General features: G+C 38.6%; 1 protein-coding gene across 3 annotated transcripts in view; it reads left to right on the top strand.

Moving 5' to 3' along the window:
* The window catches only part of GCC2 (GRIP and coiled-coil domain containing 2), a 49321-nt gene that overhangs the window by 14045 nt on the left and 11627 nt on the right, over positions 1 to 23649 (top strand). For 2 of the 3 annotated variants that reach the window (XM_038404876.2, XM_043509757.1), the window contains 12 exons: positions 139 to 208; positions 1566 to 1666; positions 1755 to 1853; positions 3332 to 3451; positions 4964 to 5128; positions 5563 to 5667; positions 6237 to 6399; positions 7020 to 7120; positions 7246 to 7323; positions 12940 to 13077; positions 18607 to 18725; positions 22714 to 22890. In XM_038404876.2, coding sequence (XP_038260804.1) covers positions 139 to 208; positions 1566 to 1666; positions 1755 to 1853; positions 3332 to 3451; positions 4964 to 5128; positions 5563 to 5667; positions 6237 to 6399; positions 7020 to 7120; positions 7246 to 7323; positions 12940 to 13077; positions 18607 to 18725; positions 22714 to 22890 — 1436 coding nt within the window. Of the gene's footprint in view, positions 1 to 138; positions 209 to 1565; positions 1667 to 1754; positions 1854 to 3331; positions 3452 to 4963; positions 5129 to 5562; positions 5668 to 6236; positions 6400 to 7019; positions 7121 to 7245; positions 7324 to 12939; positions 13078 to 17119; positions 17323 to 18606; positions 18728 to 22713; positions 22891 to 23649 lie in introns of those variants that run through there. The other variant, XM_043509785.1, reaches the window with a different exon arrangement.

Genomic DNA, 23649 nt, shown 5'->3' with positions numbered 1-23649 from the left:
GTCTTGTTCATATAGAAATAGCTCAGATTTTGGCTTTAAGTTTAATATATATTAATCAGCTTCTGATTGTGACATGCAAGAAATTAGCAGATACCAAAAATGTTCGTAACATTTCATTATCTTTGTTTTATTTCACAGGATTTCATGGAGAAGTCGTCTGTAAAAAATGACCAACAATCTTCAGTAGCAGAACTACAAGAAAAAATTGGTGCTTTTCTTATTTCTTTACATTTAATTAGTTGTGACTTTTAAGCCATTATTTAACATACTTCAGCTTTTGTTTTTTAACCCTAGTTTATGAGAAATACTTAAAATAAGCAAATGACTTCCTGATGTCCAATAAAGGTTCCAGATATGCCAGTGGTCTGTTACCCTAACAATTAGTACTTTTATTTTAAGGTAGACATCTTTCTATCCCTGGCTCTGTACAATTGACCCCAATTAATAACAACTGTGCCATGTGGAGGGGAAGATCTAATCATCTTTAATATTTTAAATTAGTAATTGTTAAGATGCCACTGAACAATATAGCTTGCTTTGAGAGAGAAAACTAACCCCTTTGAGCATTCTGGTTGGCTTTCAAAAGAAAATTAGCGCTAGCTGGAAGCAAAATCATTGAATTTCACCAAGAGGATTGGTAATATAATAAAACAATCGGCTCCGCATGGACTATTTTACAGTCTGATGTGTTCTCACAGAAATGTACTTGTCTGTCAGCTGTTCTTTATAGTTCAGTGTCTTTTTCATTTAAAAAAACAAACAAGATGACAGTACAGATTAGTGGCCAGCATAATTCTATTAGAAAGCTAGTCACTTTCACATATGAGGATAGCCCAAAGCATTAAAAACTAGTAAATGTTAGTGACTTGCTTTGTGACCAGAAGATATTGTTCTGCACCATAGCCCTGAGCTTGATTGCTCTCCCAGTTTTGGTCCCTACAAAACTCATTCAGTCAAATAAGAAATAGTGGTACTGACTTGTTACAGAGAGAATCTCTCCCACTTCTCTGTATAGAAAAATAATGGCAAGGTGTTTGGGGGTTTGTGTTCTGCTCTTTTTTTTTTTAAAGAGAAAATAGTTGTATAGCTGGGACAACTCCTCAGCTGCCTCAAGAGAAGAGGGAGGAACTTAAATCTCCTGTCTCTCAGACAAACACACTTCACCCTTGCATTCCTACAACATGTAAATGACAAATGCAGTTACTTTAAAATGTTAGGGAGGAAGTAATGACAAATTGAAACAACTGTATTTGTCACAGGAGTAGCTGGAAACATGTTTTTTGAATTTTAAAATCCTATCAAACTGAAGTTTGCTAATGGAACTCTCTGGAGCAGTGGAAGCGTTCGCCATAATAGCTATGTGTGTTGCTGGGAATCTTAGCTTTCAAACCAGGTCTCCAAAAACTTAAGTGAATGAAGTGTTTTAAATGTCTTCCTGTTTTTTCAGTAGTAATGGATGCAAATCCTTTTTTATTTTGCTAATGTCTTCAAATTCACATAGATATTAGTTTTGTATTTTACTTATTCTGTTGCGTAGATGAATTCATTTCTGTTTTTTGTGTTAGTATGTCTGGAAAATCAATCTGCAGAGAGAGAAGAGAAGTTAAATAAAGTTAAAGTAATTGCTGTGAAAGCAAGGAAAGAACTAGATTCCAGTAGAAAAGAGGTAACTTAGCTTTTCAACATGAGGTCTAAATTTCTGGCATTGTAAAGTTCTGTTGTAATCACACTGTTACATATTACTTTGTAATAAGGTGCAGTCCTTGAGAGAAGAATTAGAGTTGGTACGATCAGAGAAAGATCAGCTGTCTACTTCTATGAGGGACATCATCCAAGGAGCAGAAAGCTATAAGGTAAAAGGTACTATATCTTCAAAAATGCTTTATTTATCAGAAAATATTATTTAGAGATGGCATTTCCTAGCCTGATTCCAGTTTGATGTGTCCATGACTCACTACTTGCATAATTACAGTCAGCCTATCTATTTTCCCTCTGTAGCTACAGTGTTCTTTGCTTCCTGCCCTAAACTATTGTACAGTGTTGCTGTGCGTTGTTCAACAATTGCCATATCTCACCTCAGAGGTTTCAGTGGTGGATGAAATGATGTATACTTGGCATCTAGTAGCATATATTATACTTATTTTATTAAACTTGTTGTTCATGTGAAGTGTGTGTGTGTGGTAGAGCGCTAGAATAATGACAATGACAATTAGGTTTATAATTAAAATTGCAAGAGTTTCCATAATAATGCCTGTTTTTACAGACTTAACTTTCAGAAACATTCATCCTTGTATATGGAAATAGTCCATGCTCAGTACCTGCCCTTAAAGTTTGCTTAACTTTTTTGTATTATAAGCAATTCATCTTTGCATGTATATCTGGCTTAATAAATAAATAAATAAATCCAACCATACTTTTAAAATACGGTCCTAAGCCTCAGTGGGGTTGTGAGGCTGTTACGGTAGCATGCTCAGAAGTAGGTTTTTGTTAATATGCTCACTGCCGTAGTGCCATTGATCCATTCTATCTGACTGGAGTGACTAGAGTGGTCAAGCAGGGACATCTGTGATATTGAGAGTGCTTTCATGAGGAAAACTGTCTCCTTAAAACATGTACAACAAAGTGCTCCAAAAAATTACCTTTAATATCCGAGACAAGAGAAAATCATAGATACAGTATTTAAGTTTTTCAACAAACTTCTGACATTCTTTAGTTCTTTCAGTGTTAAATAAATTCTTTTTTCGGTGTAAAAACTGCAGCTATCAGAATATAAATCAAGAGAAAATGCTGCTACCTTGTGAAACCAGAGTTGTGTAAAAACTGTATCCCACCAATCAATACCAGAAGCAAATTTGGGGATTCCCTTCTCCTTACCACATTACTTCCACTGAAGTGTGAATTTCAAAGTTTAATTAGGACTGTTTGAATGCTAATGTTAAGTTTAGACAAAGAAAAATATTATGGGAAATAATCCTTGTTAATGCAGTTAAAGTGCCAAATCAAGAAACATAAAAGATATGGTTCCAACAGCCTCCATTGCCAAAAAACTAGTAATTCCTTTACTAATATACCCTTTATTAAAATCTGTGGTGACTTGGAGCTCTTCAATGAATGACTTAAATCTAGAGAGGAAAACTTGAAGGAGTTGTTTTGACTAGAACCTAGAATGGAACTGCAGCTTTAATTCACCTGTGGTACTTCTGATGTCACAATAAGAAACATCAAGTACTGAACAATAATAAGAATGTGCAAATACCCATTTATTTGCTATAAGCACATCACAGCTTCCATGTATTTAACAAAAATTAAAGTGCTTTGTGCATGTTTCAAGAATCTTTTGCTGGAATATGACAAGCAAGCAGAACAGCTGGATTTGGAAAAGGACCGAGCAACTAATCTTGAACATCAGATGGATGACCTTAGAAGACAACTACAGACTTCAACTCAGCAGGTAGCTTATTTTGTGACTGAGCAAATAATTTTTATGCCAAATATGAAGTAATTGATCTTAAGTCCCATTTAGTTTGATAGACACATACTTACATAAATTATCCCTGTAAATATTTTCATAATTCCATCTGTATTTTTGAATACATAGAAGCAAATAAACTAATATTTGTGTTCGACAAGGTAGAAATCCCAGTGTTTGGAATATTTGGATTTGGAAAAAAAATTAAATGAAAATAGGGACATTATAAAAATATCTAGATCTCTCTCTGAACAGCAAGAACGTAGGGGCCTTTTTGGAGTTATAGTATTAGGGCCCAAATCTGAAGAAATTTGAAATTAAGCCCATTTGTCAACAACTGCAGTACATGAGCTTGAGCTGGCTCTCAGAAAAGAGCAGCTGCACAACACTGACAGTGGTCATACAGATTTTAAGTCCTTTATATCTAATGGGTAGTACAAAGCTATATATACCTTTTACTGATATTATCCCTTCCCTCTACAAAATACAGCAGCTGTTAGTAAGGACTGAGAATTTTAAAATATTAATACTAACTGTAAATTAAAAATGTTTCAAACTAGAAGTGAGGTTTTTTTTCTTCCTGTCTCCCTCAGAAAATACTGAGGAGAGAGGCAAAATGTGTCCAGTCAACACCCAAAATATCTGAAAAATGAGTGGGTTGTATGATGGCCTATATCCAATCATTGATCAGCTGAAATACTCTCATGTGACTTTAAAATTCTTTTTTTGCTCCCAATCTCACTCTTGAATACATTCTACTGCTTATCCAGCAGGTGAATTTTTTCAAATTGATGATATAAAATATTTCATGAACAAAATATGATCAGTAATTGTGCTGTTTGATCATTTTTTTTTCATGTATTCATCCCTTAATTCTGGATTCACACAACAAGGGAAGCACAATGAGACCGTATGGTGAAAATGCTGGTGGTTCAAAACAAACCCTAAAAACGTCTGCAACTCTAATCCAGACAGGGCCAGATCTCTTACCTATGCCTTAGCTTTATCTCATTTAAAACAGATAAACTGGCAATATTTGGTGGTATTGAAGTAACTTCTTTGGGGTCGTGGTTGATGGCGTGAACATCTGCTCAGAACTATGGCAGCTGTATTTGAGCCGAGGTTGGCATGCTGTTTCTGAAGAGCTAGTGAATTATTTTCCAAGCTTACCCACTGTTCTCAATCAACCCTTTGAAAAAACTGCAACAGGGTTGTAATACAGTTTCAAAATTGTGTTGCAGGAGTGTCTAAATCGTGCCACCCACTTTTAAACCAGGCTATTTCTTATTCTGGTTTTAAACTGTTAGTATGGACATGGTTTTCTCCTGTCACATTCAAGCATCTGCAGAAATAGTTTACAAAGTGTGTTGGGTGGAAATCCTCATGTATCTTCTAAAAAACAACAACAACAACATAACACAGTCAGCATCTCTGCCTGTAAGAATTGCAAGAATATTAACTTTCACTTTCATCTTGTTACTAATATCATTCTAGAAAGACCAACTAAACTCTGCCAATGAAGACCTTATGGCTCGTATTGAAACTCTACAGTCTAACGTTAAACTGCTAGAAGCCCAGATATTAGAAACGCAAAAAGCCAAAGCAAAAGTCGATAAAGAACTGGAAGCTGAAAAATTTCTAAAAGAGCAAAAGATAAAGGTAAAAGCAATGTTGTTGGTCCATAAAAAAATAAAGCACAGGCTATTCCCTGGATGGATTGAATGGAAGACTTCCTGAAAGTGTGGTAAACCGTTAGAGTTGAATCTTTAAAATATTTTAACTAGTTTGGTTTTGTTGCCTTTATAGATCAGATACAGCATCATATTCTGTTGCCTGGCTGACCCTTTCAGTCTTGCCCCCATTTAGAGTTTTGCCATAGTCAGTAGTAAGAATAGAATGGGGCCTTATGACTGTATGTTAAACTAACATTGCTATTAATTTTATAATCCACCTGGGGTTTAATTTGGAGGGTAGGAAGCTTTTTTTCAAAAACCTGTCATTCTTACTAACATAAATTTTGTGACACACACATCATGAACAAACAGTCTTGAAATCAAATTATGTAACTGAAAAGCATTTAAACTAATTTTCAGGACCACAGCAGCGCTGTAAGAGAACTTGAAGAGCTTCAGCTGCAGCTTCAGAAGGAAAAGAAACATCTTCAGAAAACTATGCAGGAACTTGAGCTGGCAAGGCGGGTAGGGTAATTGTTCTGTTACAGTAGTGCTTGAAGGACCCAAATAAGATTGTAGCCCCCGTGTTATGTGCTGTACATAACACATGATAGAACATCCCTTCCCACAAGGCTTAAAATCCAAGTAAGACAAAAGGTGGGAGACAGGAAGTCTTATCCCATTTTATAGATGGGGAACTGAGGCATGGAGAAATTGTTACTAGCCCAGGTCACACACAAGACTGAATGGAAGTGGAAATTGAATCCAGATCTCCTGAGTCCCACTCCAGTGCCTTAATTACAAGACTGTTTGCTTTTCCAGAGCCAGATTCCTTTAGAATGCTTATCAGAACATGCTAGACAGAATTTTAATATTGTAACTTGTTTCCTTGTTTTGATTCTGATACAAACAAATGAGATTTAGAATGCTAGATTTAGAATGGATAAGTTTTCCTCTGTGGCATATGTGGCTATAGACTTTAACAAAAATTGGAATTGTGAGGAACAGTTTTGCAGTACAGAGTAATCAAAACAAAAATCTTCAAATCAGCCTAAGCAATTTTAAACTGGAACTACAAAATATGTAATCTGCAGGATGCCCAGAAGAGCACACTAATGGATATGGAAATGGCTGATTATGAGCGTTTAGTGAAAGAACTTAATCAGAAGATTACAGATAAAAACAATAAAATTGAAGATCTTGAGCAAGAGATCAGAATTCAGAAACAAAAACAAGAAACACTACAAGAAGAAATAAGTGAGTAAAATATTAATTTTTTCTTTTTCTTATTGTCTGCAATGGGACTTCTTGTATCCAGTGTGGCGGGGGGATGCAAACAGCTTGGGAACATCATGTTTGTGTATCTTGACCTTCTCAGTTCAGGAGACCAGAAGGGCTGCCAAGAAATAGTTGAAAGAAGACTTTTGTCAAAATTCCTTTCTTATATGTTAAATGAATTACTGTAGTTCATCTGTTACTTGTTTACTAAGCTATAAACTAATAGTCAGATATCTTACTGGACAAATTGCATTTCTCACGTGTCTGTTAATCCCAGAGTTGAAGAGCTAGTGACGCCTTCAGAATCTTTACAGAGCTGACTGACTGAAAACCCCTGGTAGAGTTATAACATTCTACTTAAAAACATTATCAAATAGTGTGTTAAATATTGCATTTTTTGCCATCCTCTTAAGCATAACCCCAATTTGCTTGAAGATGTGTTAGAAAACCAGTATGATACCTGGAAATTTGAAATTGAACTCTTGGTGAACTGCTTGTTTGCAACATTCATTTTCAGTTACATTTACAACACTTTTATGAAAGCACCCCATATAGTTTTTTTTTTTCCTTTGCTCATCAAAAATTATCTCCGCATTTAGAATCTCTTCAATCTTCTGTGCTACAGTATGAGGAAAGAAACTCTCAGATAAAACAACTGCTAGTGAAAACCAAAAAAGAACTGGCAGATTCAAGGCAAGCTGTAAGTGCCTATTTTCCTGCACTTGCTTTTTTATACAAAATGCTTATAATTTAGTTACCAATTTAGATTTCGAAATAAAAAAATATTTAGTGTTTTAAATTAACCAAGATATCTTTATCCTGCAGGAAAATGACCATCTAATACTTCAAGCATCATTAAAAGGAGAGCTAGAGGCAAGTCAGCAGCAAGTGGAAGTCTATAAGGCAAGGAACTTCACTCTGTTGTTAGCACAACCTTTCTGACTTAAGAAGCTAGAGAGGATGCTATGGGGTAATATAGGCTGAGTGCTACAGAATGTAAACAGGTTGTTACAAAAGCTGTATCACTAATTTTGTTTTTAATCAGTTCTCTCAATTGTCCTCAAGTGTTTCATTTAACATAGTATCCGAAGTCTTTCAATTTCTTGTAATTATTTTGTGCTTGTGCATAGTGTTTCCACAGTGGGTGGGTGTTTTGGAACCATAGTAACAAAATATATTTGACTGGCAAAATGGGTGCCGCATTACTCTCTGCGGGATGGTGCATGTAACGAATAACTGCCTATTGCTGTTTTCAGATTAGTTACTCCTTCAAGTCAAATGGTAGAGGTGAGGCAATGAAGGCTATGGATTCAAATTTTGTTAATAACCAATGTAGAGGAGTGGGTCATCACTGTTGCATGTGATGGAATTTCTTTTTCCAGTTTTCTTTTAAAACACACACACGGAAAATTTTTTAAAAACTACACTAATGTTTAAGTATTAAATGTTGCAAAGTCAAACATTCAAAAGTTAGGAAATATTAGAATTAAGTTTGGCTGTACAATCTTAATTCTGCTCACTTGTCTGTGCACTGATACAGTAGAACTTCAGCGTTACGAACTGACCTCATTGGAACCGGAAGTATACAATCAGGCAGCAGTTGAGACCAGAAGAAGCAAACACAATGCAGTACTGTGTTAAACATAAACTACTAAAAAAAAAGGGAAAGCAGCATTTTAATGTTTCTGCATAGTAAAGTTTCAAAGCTGTATTAAGTCAATGTTCAGTTGTAAACTTTTGAAAGAACAACCATAATGTTTTGTTCAGAGTTAAACATTTCAGAGTTATGAAAAACTTCCATTCCCAAGGTGTTTGTAATTCTGAGGTTCTACTGTAATATTTAATTGTGTGCTCACATACTATTTTTTCCCCCAGAGAATCCCTGCCTCACTCATTTCACAGGACAGATAGTGCTCTGAGAATGAGGCAACTGTTGAATATTCCATTTTATTCTTATTCAGCTGAATGGCCCCAGGACTTATTTACTGCACATCATCTAAATGCTGCTCTACACTTGGAAGTTTTATTTCCTCCTGTGCTTTCCTAGAGCACTTATCACTGCTGTGCCTTTCAGCCTTTAATGAATTTATCTTGACAACACCTGTAGGAGGCAGAGAGGTATTATTATCCCCACTTCACAGGTGAGGATACTGAGGTACAGAGAAATTAAGACCAACATTTGCAAAAGTCGCCCCTAATTTTGGGTTCCCCATTTTGCACATCTATAGCCTGACTCTTTTCTAGAGGTACTGAGCATTATAGCTTCCATTTAACTCAATTGAAGTTGTGTGTGCTTTGCACGTCTTCTGAAAATCAGGCCGTAGGTGTCCCAATTGAGCATCTATAAAATGAGTACCAGTTTTGAAACTGTGGTATAGTGACTTTCCAGACATGCCAAAAGAAGTTTGACATCCCAGGGATACAACTTTGTTTTTCTGATCCCAATCCAGCATCCTGTCCATAAGAGACGATCCTGTCTCTTCCTGCAACCCTTTCCTTAATCATTATGCACACCTGCCAACTTCTGCACTGAACAAGACAGAGGTCTTGTGGAAAATATAGCATATGGTTACATAAATAACGATGTTACAGTGCATATGTACAAGGGAGCAGAATCCTATGTTAAGTATTTTAGGCCTGGTCTACACTGCAGAGTTAGGTAAACTTAAGGCAGCTTAACCCTCAGACTAATTATGTCAGTGTATACACTACAGCCTTGGTCTCGCCCATGTAAGTGCCCTACTACACCAACATAATAACTTCACCTCTACGAGAACTTATGTCGATGTATTTAGGGCAACACTGTGTCCTGCAGACACTGCAGGTTACTTACATCAGCTGTTAGCTATAATTCTTGTTTTCACAGCTCCATGCTAGAGCCATGAAATTGACAAGAAAGCTGCTCACAGCTCAGGTTGTCACTTCAGGGCAGATGGGGGTCCAGTTAGGGGCAGGTTGGGGGTTCCAGCTAGGGCCCAGCTGCCCCCTGCTCCGAGCTGGATTACTGCCCAGACTCCCTGCTTGGAGCTGAGCTGCCCCCAGGTTCCCTTCTTCCTGCCTGGCTATGGAGAGCCGGATGTGGGAGGGGGCAGGGTTGCTGGGTTTCCAGTGGGGAGCTGTACTTGCAGCTGGGAGCCTGGGCTCTCAGCCCCCTCACACTGTCCCTCTTAAGTCGGTGGAAGCACTTCTGGTGAGGATGTGCACCACCGACAAAAAGGAGGGTAGTATGGCCATAAACCACCGCAATAATTATTGTGGAGGCTGCAAGTCAGCCTAAGTTTGTAGTATTGACATGCCTTTAAAAATGTCCATCAATAAAGAAATGATGTAACAAAATTGTTCTGTGATTTCACAAAGGCTTTATGAAAGTAGCTCCCCTCACCCCAGGCCAAATTATTACTAGTCCATCCTACATTAAAGGATAAAACAAACGCGTTCATGCTCCATACATGCGCTTTGTGATAGCCATCAATTGAATCCCATATTTCTAAAATAGGAAGATTGGAAGTCAGTAACTACTATTAGATGTCTGTTCAGTTAACCCCAATAAAAGTATTGCTGCATATTTACAATTCTCCTGCTATTTTCATTAAAGGTGGTGAGAACTGCCAAGAATAGAATATTATTGTCTCATTGCCATCATGCCTTCGTTAAGTTGTTTGTTAACTAAAATCATAGTTACAGTCAGTGCATCATGAAAATAGTAGGAAATATTTCTTCCTTTAACAACTTTTTCAGGATCAAGATGAAATACATCTGTTCAAATTTTCCCTCAGAGAAATAAATATTTCTCCTACTTGGAATTGTTTGAGTTAATTCTCGAACACTTCTGTTGAGTATATTTTGCCCCCAGTTTCTGATAGTTCTGCTATAAACCCAGCCCTCTCCCAGCTGTCAGTTCCCTCTTCTTTTCCTTTAGGGACAAGAAACAGAGCTTTATAACCTGTCTTTCAGTTGCCACAATTCTTTCAGAAATAAACTTCTATCTCACCCAACTTTAGAATGCCCAGATTCCAGGTGGTTTGTACCTGGAGAGTATGTAGCATTCTAAAGGCAGATTTACAGAGGTGGGAATACAAATCTGACTGAAAATTAATCTTTCTCCTGCCCTCTTTGGTATTTTGATTTCTCAGTTGTTGACATGAAAAATCCTAACTGGTGTACTATCAGAGAAGATTGAGTTATATCTTTAAAGTTATCAAATGATTTATTAGGTAGCCTATCATGATTAAGTAATAAATTTAATAGATCCATTTGGTTGATTACAATGCAAAACACATTCTCAATCTGTTAGGAACTCTCAATCCAGGCCCAAACCCTCAGTCAGTAAACTTTCAATGACTTTGCTTCTACTTAGTCAGCAGCCCCAACTTCACCCGAGCATTCATTGCTCCAGACCTGAAAGTTAAACAGTGGAAACTCTTTGTATCCTGAATTATGGGGTATAATGAAACCGTTCTAAACAGTGATACAGGATTATGTTGGGGAGGCAAACCTAGGTCCCAGTAGTCAACAGATGCTCCCAACTCAGGAAGGTGCAGATTCCTTCATAGAGGTTCCCTGAAACTGGAGGGTTATGTCACTTCTAAATACAATGGCTTGCTTTGATGTACGTTTTTCAGTGACTTTAAATTTAGGTGTGATGATGGGTGCATACACCCCATGCCTGGGTTGGCAGGGAGCAGGACTTCCACCACATGTACTGATGTCTACTCTTCTGTTGGAGGGGATGTAGTCCGTGTCCTAAATGGCAGGGAAAGAGTTAACCCTCTTGCCCTAATTGAGGCCACAGCCATTTGCACTGATTGATTTGGCCACAGGGCTAAACCTCTTCCAGTCTCCCACTCACCTGAAGGAAAATTGCTAACTGGAGAGGAAACTAAGGCACGGGTATGATTGGTGGTGATTCTGATACCAAGAGGAAAATCTTAGGATGATTCTCCTGAGCTACATCGTAGTCTTTCACTTCCTTCAGAGTGTGGACACTGCCAGGAGCAGGTCCAGCAGTGCAGTTTCTCTCTCTGATGCCCAGGCCCATCCAACTCCTTTCTTTCCTCCCTGACTTGTGTGTAACCAAGGGTGCAGAAATAATAATTTCCTAGGTGTGGTTTTTTTTTTAAATAAAAAATTACATTTAGTGACACTTAAGGTTGCTCCAGGACACTTTCCATCCAGTCAGAACCTTAAAAGCGTGTCAGAAAGAAGTCTCCTACCATCCTTGCCACCTTCATATTGCTTACAACATTATCAGTGACATGCTCTTAAGATTTTCACTTTCATCTCCAACAGATGTTGAAAAGCAATATGTACCCCAACTTCATCACTCATGCTGTCGCACACAACCTCATATACCTACCCATGCTCCAGCATTTTAAATTTACAAGCACTTCACAGACCCTAGTTAATCCTTACAATAGCCCTGTGAGGTAGGTAGTTGGGTGTATTATTATACCCATTTCCAGCCCGGAGCCTGAGGCAGAGAGGTGAAGTGGTTTGGCCAAGGCTACACAGCAAATCCGTGCCAGAAGCAGGGTTAGAACTCAGGATCACTGGTCTTCTAGCCCTGTGGTTAGGCCTCATATGCTCTCATATCTACAGATGGGTTCATCTGTCACACTGTCAGATGTGCTGATCTGTTACTATCATATGAGGCATATCTGACTCTGTTCATTCATTTGAGAATTTAATCTGCTTTAACATTGCTGAAATCATTGTTTGGGGTTTGTGTGATAGCATGAGTGGTGAAATTGGGGTAAATAGTACAAATTTTTCCCCTAAATATAAAAACTATATCTTACTGCCCTTCTGCATCTTTTTTTTCTGATGCTTCTATCATAAAGCCCTGTAAGGTACAAGTGCTGCTGCTGTTATATTTCAGAACTGATGCACGTCAGTTCAGATATTCAGTTCGCTTGCTGCTTTCTCCCTTTTTATTTTTAATCTCTCAAAAGAGAATTAGGGAATCTGAGTTCTATGACAAGGATATATTTTTTTTAATCTACCTTTAGCCCTACTTAATTAAACTTTGCTTTTGTAAAAAAGTTTTATTTAAAACACATTGCCAGCAAAAAGCCTTAATATGAGGTTAATTTTCATCGGTATGAATTTTGATAGCTAGTAACAGGCATCTGCCTTGCTGCCAAATGACACATTTGTTGATTTACAGAAAATAGGGATTATGCTTTTTAAAAAAAAAAAAAAAAAAGCAATTGAGAAAAAAATGAAATAATTCTCTAGAAAAATTTGTCTGCACATTTCTTCCCATTATTTTAAGTAAAATTCAAATGATAAATGATGCATGTGATACTGCTCAGATACATTCGAACATATGGCTGTGTGTCTTCTTCACATTCATATTTTTTAAAACCAGATTTTAATTTTATTGTATCTAGTCATTTCTAGGTTTCCCATCACCAGAATATCTGGATGCTTTTTTTCATTCTTTGTTCACCTAATGAAAAGAAGAGTCAATTCTGAAGACTAAATTCTAGTTTCGTTGAAATGCATGCTCATTTTCAGATTCAGCTGGCTGAACTTACATCAGAAAAACACAAGATTCAAGAACATCTGCGGACCTCTTTGGAGCAACACCAGCGCACTCTAAGTGCTTACCAGCAGAAAATTGCAACCCTACAAGAAGAATGCAACACAGCAAAGGTACTTTTTCATAAAATAAGTAATAACTCTTTAGACTGTTGGAAGACAAAGTTACTTAACTTGCACTTTTTCTTCTCTAAAGATACCATCTTGCAGGATTCTTACTCCTGGATCTTAGGTCCTTGGCAGATGGCTGGAAGGAATTCTCCTAACTTGTAATGGTTTTTGACCTTTTCAGCAATAGCAGCATAGAGCACAAGTTAGGCCTTTTACTACTTGTTGTGCACCATCCTCTGTGGAATATAAATGCTGCCATCCAAACACTATAGTCTGTTTCTTTGACTGCACCAGAGCTGTTGTGATAATTGGACTGACAAATGTACTGTAATAGTGAGCTCAACTGTAAAAAGTAAAAGTTTGTAAGATGATATAATAAGTGTCAATGGAAAGTAGAGAGACACGCTGGGTGAGGTAATATCTGTTATTGGACCAATGTTTGTTGGTGAAAGATGCAAGCTTTTGAACTACACAGAGCTCTTTAAGATGGGAAGTACGTCAAGTTGCTTTCAGTAATGAATGTTATAACGGCTGCAAGAGACCCAGGCAGAGAGACTCAATTAGGGCAAACAAAAAAAAGGCCACATTGATATAATTCAAGGACTAAACTGAAATCATGCTCGTAAAAATAAAAAATGTAGAACCAGAAATTTAACGAAACAAAATTGTTGTCAAATATTAGGCCTAATTGATGGGCAAAATAATGAGGGGATGGGGTATCATTGCTTTTGTGGGTCCTTGAAAGAAAGAAAGAAAAAAAAAATTGGGGGGGAAAATAGGAGAAGACAGACAGAGGCTACTGAAGCAAGCTTCCCTATTATAGCTGCCCCTGCCACCATCTCCTGACAGCCTTCCATCATACAAATCCTGAGTGATGTCCTGACCAGGCCAGAGAGAGGGATCCAGATGAGATCACCACTTCTAGCTCCAGCTGAATCCCAAATACCCCTAGAGATAAAATAGGATCAGACTTTAACAGTAGCAACAACAGCCCCAGCCCATCTCAGCTGACATCTTCTCTTTTTCCCAAGAGGACAGTTATTACCATCTGAGAGATGGTCAAACAAGGGGATTTTTCATTCTAAACTTCTTTCCAACTAAGGAAAATTTTTCCCTGGAAAAATCATGGAGCAGGTCCTCAAAGAATCAATCCTGAAGCACTTAGAGGAGAGGAAAGTGATCAGGAACAGTCAGCATGGATTCACCAAGGGAAGGTCATGCCTGACTAATCTAATCGCCTTTTATGATGAGATTACTGGTTCTGTGGATGAAGGGAAAGCAGTGGATGTATTGTTTCTTGACTTTAGCAAAGCTTTTGACACGGTCTCCCACAGCATTCTTGTCAGCAAGTTAAGGAAGTATGGGCTGGATGAATGCACTATAAGGTGGGTAGAAAGCTGGCTAGATTGTCGGGCTCAATGGCTCCATGTCTAGTTGGCAGCCGGTGTCAAGTGGAGTGCCCCAGGGGTCGGTCCTGGGGCCCGTTTTGTTCAATATCTTCATAAATGATCTGGAGGATGGTGTGGATTGCACTCTCAGCAAATTTGCGGATGATACTAAACTGGGAGGAGTGGTAGATACGCTGGAGGGGAGGGATAGGATACAGAAGGACCTAGACAAATTGGAAGATTGGGCCAAAAGAAATCTAATGAGGTTCAATAAGGATAAGTGCAGGGTCCTGCACTTAGAATGGAAGAATCCAATGCACCGCTACAGACTAGGGACCGAATGGCTCGGCAGCAGTTCTGCGGAAAAGGACCTAGGGGTGACAGTGGACGAGAAGCTGGATATGAGTCAGCAGTGTGCCCTTGTTGCCAAGAAGGCCAATGGCATTTTGGGATGTATAAGTAGGGGCATAGCGAGCAGATCGAGGGACGTGATCGTTCCCCTCTATTCGACACTGGTGAGGCCTCATCTGGAGTACTGTGTCCAGTTTTGGGCCCCACACTACAAGAAGGATGTGGATAAATTGGAAAGAGTACAGCGAAGGGCAACAAAAATGATTAGGGGTCTAGAGCACATGACTTATGAGGAGAGGCTGAGGGAGCTGGGATTGTTTAGTCTGCAGAAGAGAAGAATGAGGGGGGATTTGATAGCTGCTTTCAACTACCTGAAAGGGGGTTTCAAAGAGGATGGCTCTAGACTGTTCTCAATGGTAGCAGATGACAGAACGAGGAGTAATGGTCTCAAGTTGCAATGGGGGAGGTTTAGATTGGATATTAGGAAAAACTTTTTCACTAAGAGGGTGGTGAAACACTGGAATGCGTTACCTAGGGAGGTGGTAGAATCTCCTTCCTTAGAGGTTTTTAAGGTCAGGCTTGACAAAGCCCTGGCTAGGATGATTTAACTGGGACTTGGTCCTGCTTTGAGCAGGGGGTTGGACTAGATGACCTTCTGGGGTCCCTTCCAACCCTGATATTCTATGATTCTATGATTCTATGAAAAAGGAACAAAAAATGCTGTTAAAATACATTTCAAATGTTTTAACTGTTTCCTTTTCTGTAACTTTAATAAAGGATTTAAAAGATTTTTCATGTGTTTGCCATAGTCTTAAGTAGACTGAGGTCTCTGTTTACCAAACCCCAGACCTTGTTTAACTCTATTTAATGTTAGGCCGTGACTGGGTTATGTTAACACCTTTGGCCCATTTATTCCATTTAAATTAATATACAAGTTCCCAGAAAAAGAAGCCACCTCAAGATGATCAACATATATGTGCCTTGGAGGAAAAAAGAAAATAACCTCACAAACCAGAAACTCCAAACTCTGTGAGGGAGGTGGGTGAGGGAGTGTCCTAAAGACGACAACATCTGAAAAGCAGAGTTCAAAAACAAGTAATTTTCTCTTTTGAAGATATTATTTTTGCAGAATTCTCACATCCCAAATGAACATGAGTAGAGGCACAATGACCAGCAATAGCAAAGCTAGTGCCAACTGTGTGAAGAGACAGAGGTTTTGTTAATATATAGCATAAATAGTAAGAGGTGTAACAACATTCAAGTCTGTGGGAAGAGATCGCAATTTGAGAAAATTCCATGCTGAAAATAAAGGACATCTTAACATAAAATTCTTCTCGGGAGGCAGAGCTCTGGAATCCCCCATCTTGGAGAAGTTCTGGAGCACAGAGCATCTTTTGGAAACTGAATACAAGGAGTAATATTTTGTAAATGTCTGGAGAGACGACCAAGTAGCAGCTTTGCAATTCTCTGTGGTAGATACATCCATCTAATCAAATAGGCCTTGATGTGGCTTCCAGATAATAGCAATGTGAAATGCCTTTGGAACATAGTTCTCTTTGTAACAGCATTGCTCAGCAAATTTGGTTTCTTTATCAAATAAAATAAAATTGGATGGAGTTAGTCTGCTTGAAATAGACTCCCAAGGATTTCTGACACTGATGGTGGAACACTAACATAACTTCGGATGGGAATCTCAAGTGAGTCCACGTTACCACCTTATCCTTGTAAAAATGAATCTGGTATAAGGTGCGTCCATTCACTGGCACCAGGAAAATGACTGTCAGTGTAAGAAACTTAAGTTCATAGGAATTAGTGTTTTAAAGGAGCTTTCATCAGGCCCATGTTTGCATTTTGCTGCAGAGGTGTTTTTTTTTTTTTTTTTTTAATTGGAGGTTTCAGAAGCATTGAGCCCTGCATGAAACTGACAAAGTTTGCAGAGATACACTTCTACCTGAGACTAGTTCATGATAAGCCAAAAAAGATATTTCTGGAAGGAGTTAGTCTTTGTGATAGACTGAGATGGGTGAAGAAAGTAGTCAAGCAGTTTTTGTAGATAAAGTAAAGGAGCCCATGTAGGCCTTACTGTACTACACTTACAAACCTTTCCCACTGGAAGCCCTAGGTCCTACTTAGTAGATAGCTTCTGAATCAGCTACTTGAACATACCATACCTACAGACCTCTAATCTGTCAGAAGCCAAGCTGTAAGAGGGAGAGTTTCTTGGAGCCAGCCCTGTAGGAGTGTGTCTCGTTTGCCTCAAGGAAAGTTTGGGGGCACTCAACTCGTCAAATTTCTTCACTATCCAGGGCAACCTTTGTAGACTCATTGGGCATTTCCACAAATCATGGCTGATTCCTTCGTGGGCAATGCAAAGCATCCATCCTGGATGTAGTTCCGCCACACTGACATGGTATGAAGCTGTTGTGTGGCCAGTCCTCTCTCTTGGATGCTACATCTGCAAAAGAAAAAGAGTACTGACACCTCAGAGGAGCACATGACCAATGAAAAGGTGAGCATCAAGATAGTTGCCAAGTCACAACTAAGAAATTAGGTGCAAAAACAGCAGAGCAAGTGAAGATGCATCAAATACAACAAAGGCTGCTTATCAAATATTTGGGGGGTGGAGTACTTTAACTCAAGTGCCTGAATGAAAGGAAAAGCGAAGGACTTGTTTAAAAAAATATTATATTGACGAACATCACTGGAGCCAGAAGAACTGTAGCAATGGCTGTTGAAGTACAGTGTCCCAAAGAAAACTCCTTCACCAACCACAGTTAAGAACAACTGGAACATTCAGAAAGCCATATTTATATTTAACAAGGACTGGTGTATTACATCCAGTAGAGGGCATGACTTGTGTTGCCCTCAGTGTTTTAAAAAAAAAAAACAAATTCAGAAGCTATGGGAATTTCACCCGTCACTTGCTGAGATTCAGGAGAGAAAATCCTGCACAGATGGTCTTTTTAGAGAAAGGGAGCACAAAACATTGAATACTGGATGAGCAGTGCTTGTCAAGTCAGTTTGATTAATACACACTAGTCTTGCTGTAAGAGCTGTGGTCAAAGATTTCAAATGATTTTGCAAAGATTTCAAAGCTACCTGACTCTTTTTTTTTAATGGCAGGAAATTTACATCAACATACATTTAATTTACATGTTAAGTGATTTTAGTATAAGCATAGTAAAAAGACAGAAAATAAACTGTATATACTTTTTCAAAAACAAACTATGGAATTTTTCCATCATCTTGTTTGCTTGAACAAAAATACTAGAATGACTCAGAAATCAAATCTGAGTACAAATAGATGTCTGATTATGACTGTAACAGTGACTATGACAAAGCCTGTGTGTTGACAGAGGAAATGATTGTCTATGTTGTTTCTATCACCATCTTGTATTGGAGTTGCTGTTTATAATATTTTGTGGGTAGTTTTTATTTTTAAGGACTTTGTAATGTTTTATAGTACTATTTGTATGTTACAATATATTATATAAAATTGTGTATTTGTAAACTATCTGAAAGACAGATGTGATTAACACTAATGTTCTCCCTTTACCAAAAAAAGTTTACCTACCAATCATGGAATATTGCATTTTAAATGAACTGGCTCTCTTAGGTGATATATTAACCATTTTAATCATCCATTCAATACAGAAAAAAATGAAATGCAACTGTTCATATTTATTGATCTTTAAACAATGTAATGTACATATAGATCACAAAACTGAAACTATTTGGTGTTATATAAATAAGTGGCTTATACAATTGAGGGTTTTCTTTTTTCCTATTATAGGCAGAACAAGTTGCTGTTACCTCTGAATTTGAAAGCTACAAAGTCCGTGTTCATAATGTTTTAAAACAAAAGAATAAATCTGCTTCTCAGACTGAAACTGAGGGAGCCAAGCAAGAAAGGTAAAAATTATGTCTATAAGTGCTTGGTAGTCAAAGACTAATGAAGCCAGCAATAAGTAAAACTTTTTTTTGCTATTGTGTACCTATTTAAATAAAGGGGGAGGGGGATGAGAAATCCATTTCAGTAGTCTTTTTGGCTAACAAACTGTAGTAATGTGACAGAAATGTTCATCTATGTGATGATTCTTGGTTCACATCTAATTTTTTTGCATTCATATTTTATAATTGAGGATTACTGAAATACCCAGACAGAACACTTTAAAAGGATGCTGTCAAGGTTCCTTCCCCACTCTAAACTCTAGGGTACAGATGTGGAGACCTGCATGAAAGACCCCCTAAGCTTATTCTTACCAGCTTAGGTTAAAAACTTCCCCAAGGTACAAACTTTGCCTTAGCCTTGAACTGTATGTTGCCACCACCAAGCGTTTAAACAAAGAACAGGGAAAGAGCCCATTTGGAGACGTCTTCTCCCAAAATATCCCCCCAAGCCCTACACCCCCTTTCATGGGGAGGGCTTGATAAGAATCCTCACCAATTTGTATAGGTGAACATAGACCCAAACCCTTGGATCTTAAGAACAATGAAAAATCCATCAGGTTCTTAAAAGAAGAATTGTAATTAAAGAAAAGGTAAAAGAATCACCTCTGTAAAATCAGGATGGTAAATACCTTAAATGGTAATCAGATTCAAAACATAGAGAATCCCTTAGGCAAAACCTTAAGTTACAAAAAGACACACAAACAGGAATATACATTCCCTCCAGTACAGCTTATTTTACCAGCCATTAAACAAAAGGAAATCTAACACATTTCTAACTAGATCACTTACTAACTTAACAGGAGTTGTGAGGCTGCCTTCCTGATCTGTTCCCGGCAAAAGCATCATACCGACAGACTGAACCCTTTGTTCCCCCACCTCCAGATTTGAAAGAATCTTGTCCCCTCATTGGCCATTTTGGGTCAGGTGCCAGCGGGGTTACCTTAGCTTCTTAACCCTTTACAGGTGAAAGGGTTTTTCCTCTGGCCAGGAGGGGTTTTATAGCACAGTATAAAGAAAGGTGGTTACCCTTCCCTTTATAGTTATGACATATGCCATCAACTTATAAATCACATTTCAGTCTAAAAAATTTTCACATATCTGTTACTATAGCTAAAAGATTTTAAAAATCCCTATTTTTTGCTAAGATTACGTTCTGTAAATATCTGTAATTTGATATTACTCTGAAAAATAGAAATTTTTCACTGTTTCCCCAAGGGCTACTAGGTTCTACAGTAAATAATATTTAGTCAGCCAGTTTCTCCTGTTTCTGTGGTGTCATCCACATGGAAAAAAATACTGGTGGGTGAGGGAATAGTGGTGTGATTGTCAAACCAAAAAAACTGGCAGGAAAACTCAAGCACAGGGTTAAAACTGTGTCTAAGTTTAATTCATTGTTAGGAATCCCTTGATTTCCAAGTTGACCCTACCCCTTTTCCAGTAACTAGTGTTATGACTCCTAGTTTGAACCCAATGGTTGTTGGTGAAACACTTTGATACATTGACATGTTGTTTTATAGCTGAATAACACAGATATCTTTAAGGCTTTATTTTCTTGATTTAAAAGAAAACGGGTCACCTTTATTCCTGAATGAATGTATGTTTATGCTTCCTCACCAAAACTTAAAACGCTTTTTTTTTTCCTGCATGGATTATCTCTTGTCCCAGCTTGGCTGGGGGATGGACCCTAGAGGTTCAGAATGAAGCTGAAACTAATGTCTGCCTTTTGGTCAGCAGTTTCAGTGTAAGCCTGTTTTGTGGCATGAAAATGTACTGTTGAAAATGGTTTTCAGCTACAGCCTTCCTTACAAAAAAGCTGCTGTTCACACCAGCTTAACTGAACCACTGTTAGCATCAGTGAAAGTCCTAGTGTAGGCAAGGCTCCAGGGCCAGTCCAGTTCTTACCGGCATGTCAATTAGACTTGCTTTCAGCAAGGTTTACTGACATGGCAATTTAAAAAACAAACAAACCAGTTCCAGTCCCAGAAAACTTGCATACCAAACAGTTTTACTCGTTGTTACCCTTTTTCTGTAAACTTTCCCTGGCATAAACATGGTGAAAAGGTGAACTGAACTAGTATTGAAAACTTTTAAATGCAAGTATAGGCCAGACAAATTCAATGCAGTTTCAGAAAGTCTTAGACTTAATTCCACGTGGGATCTATGCTAGCAGTTATCTGTTTCAGGATGACCATTCCTGATGGTCATTGTCAAAAAGAGGTCAGTGTCCTAAAATGACTGACAGTCGTTGTGGATAAGCCATGGTTAGGGCTACAATTTTGTCACGGAAGTCACAGAATCCATGACTTCCAGAGACCTCCATGACTTGAACCCCCAGCACCTGGGAGCTGTAGGGTCCCCTGACACCCTTGGTGGCTGGGAACTGTGGGGGCCCGAGCTCCCAGCTGCAGCAGGAGGCAAAGGTGCCCTGCAGGCAGCTCCCAGCCAGGGCAGAGGCAGGGGTGCCAGGAGCTCGGAGGCAGCGGGGAGACCCCAAACTCCACTGCAGGCAGCAGGGCTCCCAGGAAGTCCCAGCCACCATGGGCGACAGGTTGTCCCGTGGGCACCCCAAGGCTCAGATCCACCACAGGTGGTGGGGGGACTCTGCACCTCTGAGCCAGGCCCCCTGGTTGATGGGGGGAGCCTGCAGCTCCTCATTTTGTCATGCATATTTTTAGTAAAAGTCATGGATAGGTCACAGGTTTCCATTAATTTTTCTTTTATTGCCCATGATCCATCCGTGACTTTTACTAAAAATATGCGTGACAGAATCTTAGTCTTAGCCATGGTTAACTGATTTTTGGCACAGGTCTGGAAATACTACTGCAGATCCAGCAGAGGGAGTCCTATGATTTGTTATGGGGGATCTCTGATAGAAACTATAAAATAGCATCTCGGGTGTTGCCTATCGGGGGGGAAGATACTGAGAATTCAGGGGACTTCTTCATCAGATTCTAGCTAGTCAGGGCTTGAGTTTCTTTGAAGCAAGATCGTTGCAAGGGAGTCTCATTTATTTATCTTCCCCTTTTGCCAGCAGAGGACTTCTGATGGGAAGCAGTGTTCTGTTACTACTGAACATAGGCAGTTGGGGAAGGGTTAATTTCAGAAATTTGTAAGTGGAACAGTTTGATCAACAGTTGAATAATACAGGATAAAATTTCAAAGGACGGATTACTCCCCGAGTTAAAGGGTTATTCTACAACTCTTAAACATACTAATATTTCATTTTAGAAGTCAATAGAATTATTCACATCAGTAAGGACTAAGAGCTTGAATAAGTTTGTAGGTTCTTCAAGTTGTATTTTTCTCAGAATTGGGACAGGTGAGTTTGCCTTTTTTTCTCTAGTTTCTCATGCCTGAATCAACTTATCTGAATATAGCACACTGCCTGTTTTTTCTGGTGTTAATTTTTGTGGGTTGCCACCTCCCCCCAACCCAATTTTTCACAACCCTCTCCTGTTTCTTTCCTGTACCTTGTGCTCACCCCTGCCAGACTGGCGCAAAAACAAACAAACATATACAAAAAACGCCCAAGAGACAGTTCTTGCCTAAACCTGCACCCCACCCATTATCTATTTTCCTTCCTACCCACAGCTTCTTTAGCTTTGTCCCCCATAACTTGTCTAATGCTGAAAGGATTATTAATGACACTCTTTCCCTCCTCTTCCCCCACTTCCTTAATCAGGCAATGCTTTGAGCTGTTCCAGGAACATGGACACGAGCAGGCCATGTGTTCCTGGGACAATCCCAAAATCAGCTATTTTGTTGTCATTTCAGCTAGGGTTAGATTCTAGAAAGATTTCCGTCATAACACTGAATCATTCAATCCATTTAGTGCAATGAAAAGGTAATTCAGATCTAATAGAATAGATTACCCAAAATACTAATGATACATTTGGCGGTTCTGAAATGGGATAACTTTCTTTAAAATATCTATTGCTTTTTTCCTTAGAGAACACATGGAAATGGTGATAGACCAACTAAAAGTAAAGTTACAAGACGCCCAGCATAATTTACAAATCAGTGTAACTGAACTTCAAGCATTGCAGTCTGAACATGACACCCTGCTGGAACGGCACAATAAGATGCTGCAGGAGACTGTGACGAAAGAGGCAGAACTCCGAGAAAAGTATGGTTCTCTGATGACAAGATGCATTGTATTATTGTGTGTGCAGTTGGTGCCAAGCCTTTGTTTGTTTGAACCGTTCTACACTCATGAAAGGGGTATAATTGTGTGCAGAAAGTTAGTGGGATTTCCACAAGGGCTGTTAATTTCTTGCTGTCAACCTTCTGGAGCTTCTTCCAGGAGAATTTAATGGTTGAAGATCAGGGATTTTAAACATCCTCCTACTCAAATTTCCCTACACTTTTTTCTGTTTAACTGTATACTTTCAAAGATTACATTTTTGCAGCTCATTGTGTGCTACTTGCTATTTCTAAGTACCATGTACAGAACTCCCATTGTGTTGAAAGATTTAATCTAGTGAAGTAATCTGATGCAAATGTTCAGATATCTAAATTGCAGTACAGACAGAATGGTGGAGATCCCACCATTGCCATTTAAAGTCCAGTTAGTGCCCTTGTGGAAAGGTAACATTTTTAAATATCTCCTTCCCACAATCCCCCACTTCACTATTTTGATCAGAGTGAGCATCTGTGACTTAATTTTTCAGACAGTGTTATGGGGGTCTTAAATTTTTCTGCTTCAGGGCACTTCAACAAATTCCATCCTTCCCCTCCTCTCTTCCTGCTTCCCTGTGTAGTGCTATCAAACTTCTTTCTTGTCACAAAGAGTGGAATGGAATAGTCTTTGGAATTGTTGGCATTTGGTATGGATGGAGAGTAACAAAAGATACTTTCAACTCCTGTTGGCCATAGAAACAAAGAC

This window comes from Dermochelys coriacea, chromosome 1 (genome assembly GCF_009764565.3).
Source record: "Dermochelys coriacea isolate rDerCor1 chromosome 1, rDerCor1.pri.v4, whole genome shotgun sequence".
NCBI classification, from domain to species: Eukaryota; Metazoa; Chordata; order Testudines; family Dermochelyidae; genus Dermochelys; species Dermochelys coriacea.
Note: the sequence above shows the minus strand (reverse complement) of the source record. Positions and strands in the feature narration are given on the sequence as shown.